Below are 9,117 nucleotides of genomic sequence, written 5' to 3' on the forward strand. Positions count from 1 at the left end.
GATAAAGGGGCAGCGCTCCGAAAGCTAGTGCTTCCAAATAAACCTGTTGGACTATAACCTGGTGTTATGTGTTTTTTAACTTTGTACACCCCAGTCCAAGACCAACATCGCCAAATCATGGACAAGGGGGCACAGATTTTCAGCAGGAGATGCAGGTGAATATGAGGAAGGATGTATTTAGGTGGTGAGTGGCAATGATCTAGAACTTGCTACCCCCTGAGGAAGGAGGAAGTGGAGACGATCAATGTTTTGAGGAGGTAATTGGACAGCAAACTAACCTAACTGGGCTGTTGTATTAGAGCTGGCGCCCTGTCAATCACTGTATCAATTGTTGTACAGAAATCCAGAACAGACTCAATGGGCCGAATGGTCTCCTTCTGAGCCACGATGACTGAGTGGCAATTTGAGCACAAAATTCGGGGTTGCAATACCGAGGAATTGCTGCATTGTTGGAGGCGCTGTGTGGTTTGCAATGAGATGTTAAATCAAGTTCTGCAGAAAAGTCATACCAGACTTGAAACATTGACTCAGTTTCTCTCTCCACAGATGCTGCCAGACCTGCTGAGTTTCTCCAACACTCTGCTTTCATTCCAGATCTCCAAACATCGGCAGTAATTTGCCTTTACTAAACCAAGGCTTTACCGCCATGTTGAGTAAAGAAAGGGGAGAGTTCTCACTGGTACCCTGGTGAAACCTCTTCTTCAACCTTCAGCATTAAAAACAGATCATCTGGTGTTTTTGAAACATGATCATTTCTGGAAGAGCTTGTTGAGTAATACAGCATAAACTACTCTTTAATAAATAGTTCATTGAGTGTAAAATGCTTTGGGATACCCTGAGATTCCGCTAAGAGAATGGCTGATCTTAAACTCCCACCTTCTGGCACTATTTACATGCCTGTGATAGCCGTATTAAGAAGGATCGCAGGAGCAATGCTGTGAAACTGTGTTACGTCTTTGTTCAGTGAGTGTTGGTGTCTGTCAGCCATGAAAGTAATTGAATTAATTACAATAACAGGGAGCATCAAAGAAGGATACTTAATACACAGTCTCTAAACCGGAAGGGACATCATTAACCATGCAACAGGAGAGAAGATGTCATGGCAACAGACTGACCTAAATAAACGAGTAGGGAATTCTGCCCCTATTAAAGGAAACAGAAACCTTCACACTAATTAACTGGAGATCAGCGATGAAAACGATTGCTTATCTCCTGTTTACATTGGCTGAAGTGTGAGGTCCAACTCACACTGTCCCCTCCAATAAACTACTCTTGCATTTTGTCTCACCATCTTCCATTTTGTACAGAAAATTGTGGTCTATTATAAGGGGGATGGACTGGCTAGACAGGAAGAAATGGTCCCCTCAGTGGAGGGATCAATGACCGGGGACATAGACTGAAGGTTAAAGGAGATGTGAGGAAGAATGTTCTCACCCCAGAGGGTGATGGGAACTTGGACCTCCCTGCCTGTGATGGTGGGAGAGACAGAAACTCTCATCATATTGAAGAAGGATTTCGGGGTGCTGTTGTGATGCAAAGGTATGCAAGAAAAATAGGATTAGAATAGTCAGGTGGTTGTTTTTGACTGACATGGATGTGATGGGCCGAAGGGCTTTCTCTATGATTCTATTCCCTTTCTTGCACCGAGTCGGAGTAACTGGGACCCTCTCTGATCGAGTCAGAAGGCCCTGGGAGAAAGTGAGGACTTCAGATGCTGGAGATCAGAGTCAGGAGTGTGGTGCTGGAAAAGCACAGCAGGTCAGGCAGCCTCCAAGGAGCAGGAGAATCAACGTTTCAAGCATAAGCCCTTCATTAGGAATGTGGCCTGTGGGCTGGGAGGCTGAGAGATAAATGGGAGGGGGCTGGGATTGGGGGGCAGATAGCTGGGAATGCAATAGGTGAAGGTGGGGGAGAAAGTGATAGGTCAGAGAGGAGGGTGGAGCGGATAGATGGGAAAGGTAATGGTCAGGTCAAGAGGGTGGTGCCAGGTTGGAGACTTGGGACTGGGATAATGTGGAGGAAGGGTAAATGAAGAAACTGGTGAAATCCACATTAACCTCGTGTGGTTGCAGGGTCAGAAACCCCCTGGTCCTCACCTTCCACTCCACCAACCTCTGTATACGTTGCATCATCCTCCGCCACTTCTGCCACCTACAAACAGACCCCAACACCGGATATACTTTTCCCTCCTCATCCCTATCAGCATTCCAGAGAATGCATTCCCTCCATGAATCCCTTGTCAGGTCCACGCCCCCCCATCAGCCCTCACCCCACTCCCAGCATGTACCCCTGCTACTGCAGCAAGTGGAAAACCTGCACCCACACCACGCTCCTCACCTCCGTCCATGGCCCCAAACGATCCTTCCACATCCAACAGAAATTTACCTGTACCTCCACCAATGTCATCTACAGTATCCATTGCACCCAATGTAGTCTCTTCTATATCGGGGACACAGGACACCAACTTGCAGATCATTTCAGAGAACATCTCTGGGACACCCGCGCCCACCAACCCCACCGCCCCATGGCGGAACACTTCAATCTCCCCCTCCCACACCGTCAAGGACATGCAGGTCCTGGGCCTCCTCCATCACCACTCCCTAACCACCCGAAGCCTGGAGGAAGAATGCCTCATATTCCGCCTTGGGACCCTGCAACCACACGAGATAAATGTGGATTTCAACAGCTTCCTCATTTCCCCTCCCCCCACATTATCCCAGTCCCAAGTCTCCAACTCGACACTGCCCTCTTAATCCGTCCATTACCATTCCCATCCATCCACTCGACCCTCCTCTCTGACCCACCACCTTCTCCCTCACCTTCATCTACCTATTGCATTCCCAGCTACCCCCCCGCCCCCCTCCCTTTTATCTCTCAGCCCCTCGGCCCACAAGCCTCAATCCTGATGAAGGGCTTATACCTGAAACGTTGAATCTCCTGCTCCTCAGAAGGCCCTGGGTCTAGCCTCATCTCAGAGATTTGTTTGATCCTGGTTGAGAACCTGAGAAGGCATTTATTCAACTGGGCCTTTATTAGAAACATCAAAACTAGGAACTTGGTTAGGTAATTTTTCCACTTGTCTTCCTAACTGCTTGCTGTACCTGCCTGTGTACTTGCACTGACCAGTGTACAGGGACACCCAGGACCCTCTGTATATCACTGACTGGCATACACCCTCATTCTCTGGCGTTTCGGGCATTGAGAGGTTTAACAGGGTTAATGGCTACATCCCTTGAATGGACAGTCAGGGAGTTTTCATATCCTAGCAAAGGACATGACCACCACTGGCACGGCCAGCATTTATTGCACATCCCTAACTGATCTTGAACTGAGTGGCTTGTTAGGCTTTTTCAGGGGGCAGTTAAGAGTCAACCATATTGCTGTGGGTCTGGAGTCACATATAGACCAGACTAGGCAAGGATGGCAGATTTCCCTTCATAAAAGACATGAGCGATCCAGATGGATTTTAAATGACAATCTACATTGGTGTCATGGTCACCATTACTGAGCATAATTCCAGATTTATTAATTGAATTTGAGATTCCACTATGGCAAGAATTGAACCTGTGTCCCCAAATCACTGGTGTCATCCTCCAGCTTACTCCAACATCCCAGATGTTATTAATTGAGTTGAAATGTCACCATTTACCAATGATGAGATTTTTACCATGTCCCTGGATCTCTGGATGACAATGAGCAGTGATATTACCATTGTGTCACATGTAGAACACCCCTTCTCCACATCATGCAATTTCCAAATTGTTGCAGTGATGAAATGTTGCTTCTTTATTTTTATAATCACACCAAGATCAATAAATCCATAGTTGCTCACATCAAAAATTCAATCCATTTAACATTATTAATGGAATGCATGGGGTTTACAGAGACCAGGGGCACTGTAATCTGAATCTGAATACAAACTCTGGCATGACTTAACGTGCTATCAACTTTATAGAATGCATTCCTGAAATGAAGTAATGACTGAAGATTCCCATTTGTGCTACACTTCCTTCATTGCTGGATACAGGTTCCAACATGGGCAAGGTTCATCTGTTTTATTCACCTGTCTGGGTCATCAGACAATGAGGGGCAGAGGGGCAGAGGGATGGCGGGGGGGGGGGGTGACCTCCTCAAGGTCACTCACACCATGAAGTGCCCTTGATAAGTTGGAGAAAATACACATTCCCACTCATCGGGAGTGGTGGGGTGGGGCGAGGGAGAATCAAGACTCAACAACTAATCCTGTAAATCCAGTAGGAAATTTAGGAGAAACGTTTACGCAGTGAGTGGTGAGAATATGGAACTTACTCCCACAGGGACAGTGTGAGGCGAACAGCAGAATTGCATTGATGGAGAGGCTGGATAAACAAATGAAGATTGGGTTACTGCAGTTGGGGTGTGGGATGAGAATCACATGGGTCATAAACACCAGCAGGAAGCATTTGGGCTGAACGGCCCGTTTCTCTCTGCATAGTCGATGTAATATAACTTTCTTCCAAGGCCAATTTATTTTACAATGTTTATAGTTACCAATAACCAATCATATAATTTGAATGAAGGCCATTTCTACCAGGCAATCTTAAAAAAAGCCAACAACTTTTATGAAGTGGTTAAATATAACATTTATAAGCCAATAAAACAGACTGCGCCTTGAACCTTGATATTTCAGTCACAGCATTTAGTCCAGACCACATGAACTCACTGAGATGTATCTCGATAGTTCCCATTCTCACAATGATAACTGTTTTGATCATCTACCAGTTCCTCATGTGCCTTTCCCCTCCTCATTCTCCAGCTCTCTTTCCGTGCTCCATTGATTTGCCTGGTAGCACCATAGGACATTTTTTTCTTTGGACTGATGTGGTTGTCTTCACTGAGTTCAGTCTCCTCTGCCAGCTCATCGTGACCAATGATTCCACACTTGTCTTCACTGCCCTGGTCAGGATCTGCCCAGTCCTGCTTCTCCCCAGAGGCAAAGATGCCGTAGAATATGACGCCGCTGTAATGGACCACTGAGGCGATCACAAAGACGTGCTGCCACTCCTCCCGGGTCTGAGGACAATGAATTAAATCGAAACGCATCAGGAAACACTGATGGCTTTCAATGAACTTGGAAAGAAACCAGAATCTTTCAAACACAGGCGGATCCCACCAACAGCAATGAAATCAACTTAGCCAGCTTTGTTAGTTAAGGATTAATTACTGGTTATAGAGTCATAGAGATATACAGCACGGAAACAGACCCTTCGATCCATCACGTCCATGCTGACCAGATATCCCAACCCAATCTAGTCCCACCTGCCAGCACCCGGCCCATATCCCTCCAAACCCTTCCTATTCATATACCCATCCAGATGCCTTATAAATTTTGTACTCGTACTAGCCTCCATCACTTCCTCTGGCAGCTCATTCCATACACGTACCACCCTCTATGTGAAAAGGTTGCCCCTCAGGTCTCTTTTATATCTATCCCCTCTCATCCTAAACCTATGCTCTCTAGTTCTGGACTGACTCACCCCAGGGAAAATACTTTGTCTTTTAGCCTATCCATGTCCCTTGTGATTTTATAAACCTCTATAAGGTCACCCCTCAGCTTCCGACGCTCCAGGGAAAACAGCCCCATCCTGTTCAGCCTCTCCCTGTAGCTCAAATCTTCCAACCCTGGCAACATCCTTGTAAATCTTTTCTAAACCCTTTCAAGTTTCACAACATCTTTCCAATAGGAAGGAGACCAGAATTGCACGCAATATTCCAACAGTGGCCTAACCAATATCCTGTACAGCCGCAACATGACCTCCCAACTCATGTACTCAATACTCTAACCAATAAAGGGAAGTCTGATGAGGTCCTGGGGATTTATCCACTTTTCTGTGTTTCAAGACATCCAGCACTTCCTCCTCTGTAATATGACATTTTTCAAGATGTCACCATCTATTTCCCTACATTCTAAATGTTGCATGCCCTTTTCCACAGTAAATACTGATGCAAAATACTCGTTTAGTATCTCCCCATCTCCTGCGGCTTCACACAAGGGCCACTTTGCTGATCTTTGAGAGGCCCTATTCTCTCCCTAGTTACTCTTTTGTCCTTAATGTATTTGTAAAAACCCTTTGGATTCTCCTTAATTCTATTTGCCAAAGCTATTTCATGTCCCCTTTTTGCCCTTCTGAGTTCCCTCTTAAGTATACTCCTACTGCCTTTATACTCTTCCAAGGGTTCACTCGATCTATCCTGTTTATACCTTACATATGTTTCCTTTTTCTTAACCAAACCTTAATTTCTCCAGTCATCCAGCATTCCCTATACCTACCAGCCTTCCCTTTCACCCTGACAGGAATATACTTTCTCTGGATTCTTGTTATCTCATTTTTGAAGGCTTCCCATTTTCCAGCCGTCCCTTTACCTGCGAACGAGAAAGTGAGGACTCCAGATGCTGGAGATCAGAGCTGAAAATGTGTTGCTGGAAAAGCGCAGCAGGTCAGGCAGCATCCAAGGAACAGGAGAATCGACGCTTCAGGAACAAGCCCTTCTTCCAAAACATCGACTCTCCTGTTCCTTGGATGCTGCCTGACCTGCTGCGCTTTTCCAGCGACACATTTTCAGCTTTACCTGTGAACATCTGCCCCCAATCAGCTTTTGAAAGTTCTTGCCTAATACCGTCAAAATTAGCCTTCTTCCAAATTAGAACTATCCTTTTCCATCACTATTTTAAATCTAATAGAATTATGGTCGCTAGCCCCATAGTGCTCCCCCACTGACACCTCAGTCACCTGCCCTGCCTTAGAGTACATCAAGTTTTGCACCTTCTCTAGTAGGTACATCCACACACTGAATCAGAAAACTGTCTTGCACACACTTAACAAATTCCTCTCCATCGAAACCCTTAACACTATGACAGTACCAGTCTATATTTGGAAAGTTAAAATCGCTGACCATAACCACTGTATTATTCTTACAGAGAACTGAAATCTCTGTACAAATTTGTTTCTCCATTTCCCTCTATTAGGGGGTCGATAATACAATCCCAATAAGGTGATCATCCCTTTCTTATTTCTCAGTTCCACCCAAATAACATCCTTGGATGTATTTCCGGGAATATCCTCCCTCAGCACGGCTGTAATACTAACCCTTATCAAAAAGGCCACTCCCCCTCCTCTCTCGCCTCCCTTACTATCCTTTCTGTAGCATTTGTATCCTGGAACACTAAGCTGCTAGTCCTGTCCATCCCTGAGCCATGTTTCTCTAATTGCTATGCTATCCCAGTCCCATGTTCCTAACCATGCCTCGAGTTCATCTGCCTTCCTTGTTAGGCCTCGTGTATTGAAATAAATGCAGTTTAATTTTTCAGTCCTACCTTGTTCTCTGCTTTGTCCCTGCCTACCCTGACTGTTTGACTCATTTCTGTTCTCAACTGTACCAGTCTCAGATCAATCTCTTTCCTCACTATCTCCCTGGGTCCCAAACCCCCCACCTTACTAGTTTAAATCCTCCTGAGCAGCTCTAGCAAATCTCCCTACCAGTATATTAGTCCCTTTCCAATTCAGATGCAATCCGTCTTTCTTGTACAGGGCACTTCTATCCCAGAAGAGATTCCAATGATCCAAAAATGTGAATCCTTCTCCCATACACCAGCTCTTCAGCCATGCATTCATCTGCTCCATCTTCCTATTCCTACCTTTGTGGGCGGCATGGTGGCACAGTGGTTAGCACTGCTGCCTCACAGCGTCAGAGACATGGGTTCAATTCCCGCCTCAGGCGACTGACTGTGTGGAGTTTGCACGTTCTCCCCGTGTCTGCGTGGGTTTCCTCCGGGTGCTCCGGTTTCCTCCCACAGTCCAATGATGTGCAGGTCAGGTGAATTGGCCATGCTAAATTGCCCGTAGTGTTAGGTAAGGGGTAAATGTAGGGGTATGGGTGGATTGCGCTTCGGCGGGGCGGTGTGGACTTGTTGGGCCGAAGGGCCTGTTTCCACACTGTACGTAATCTAATCTAATCTTCACTAGCTCATAGCACTGGGAGTAATCCAGATATTACTACCCTTGAGGATCTCCTTTTTAAATATGTGCCTAACTCTCTGTACTCTCCCTGCAGAATCTCATCCTTTTCCCTTCCTATGTTGTTGGTTTTAATGTGGACAATGATCTCTTGCTGGGCCCTCTCCCCCGTGAGAACATTCTGCACCCTCTCTGAGACACCCTTGATCCTGACACCAGGGAAACAACACACCATTCTGCTTTTTCGCTTCTGGCCACAGAAACGTCTATCTGTGCCTTGGACTAGAGAATCTCCAAATACAATTGATCTCTTGGAACCCGACGTACCCCTCATTGCAAGAGAGCCAGTCCCAATACCAAACACTTGGTTGTTCGTGCTATGTTCCCCTGAGAATCCATCACGCCCTACATTTTCCAAAGTTAAAAATCACACAACACCAGGTTATAGTCCAACAGGTTTAATTGGAAGGTCACTAGCTTTCGGAGCGACGCTCCTTCATCCTCTGTAATATGACATTTTTCAAGATGTCACCATCTATTTCCCTACATTCTAAATGTTGCATGCCCTTTTCCACAGTAAATACTGATGCAAAATACTCGTTTAGTATCTCCCCCATCTCCTGCGGCTTCACACAAAGGCCACTTTGCTGATCTTTGAGAGGTCCTATTCTCTCCCTAGTTACTCTTTTGTCCTTAATGTATTTGTAAAAACCCTTTGGATTCTCCTTAATTCTATTTGCCAAAGCTATTTCATGTCCCCTTTTTGCCCTTCTGATTTCCCTCTTAAGTATACTCCTACTGCCTTTATACTCTTCCAAGGGTTCACTCGATCTATCCTGTCTATGCCTTACATATGTTTCCTTTTTCTTAACCAAACCTTAATTTCTCCAGTCATCCAGCATTCCCTATACCTACCAGCCTTCCCTTTCACCCTGACAGGAATATACTTTCTCTGGATTCTTGTTATCTCATTTTTGAAGGCTTCCCATTTTCCAGCCGTCCCTTTACCTGCGAACATCTGCCCCCAATCAGCTTTCGAAAGTTCTTGCCTAATACCGTCAAAATTGGCCTTTCTCCAATTTAGAACTTCAACTTTTAGATCTGGTCTATCCTTTTCCATCAC

General features: G+C 45.6%; 1 protein-coding gene across 1 annotated transcript in view; it reads right to left on the reverse strand.

Moving 5' to 3' along the window:
• Nucleotides 1-3,768: 3,768 nt before the first annotated feature.
• The window catches only part of slc17a8 (solute carrier family 17 member 8), an 84,723-nt gene continuing 79,374 nt past the window's right edge, over nucleotides 3,769-9,117 (reverse strand). The window contains exon 12 of the mRNA XM_043708722.1: nucleotides 3,769-5,052. Coding sequence (XP_043564657.1) covers nucleotides 4,699-5,052 — 354 coding nt within the window. The 3' untranslated portion in view covers nucleotides 3,769-4,698. The remainder of the gene's footprint in view (nucleotides 5,053-9,117) is intronic.

The sequence above is a fragment of the Chiloscyllium plagiosum genome, chromosome 19 (genome assembly GCF_004010195.1).
Source record: "Chiloscyllium plagiosum isolate BGI_BamShark_2017 chromosome 19, ASM401019v2, whole genome shotgun sequence".
NCBI lineage: Eukaryota > Metazoa > Chordata > Chondrichthyes > Orectolobiformes > Hemiscylliidae > Chiloscyllium > Chiloscyllium plagiosum.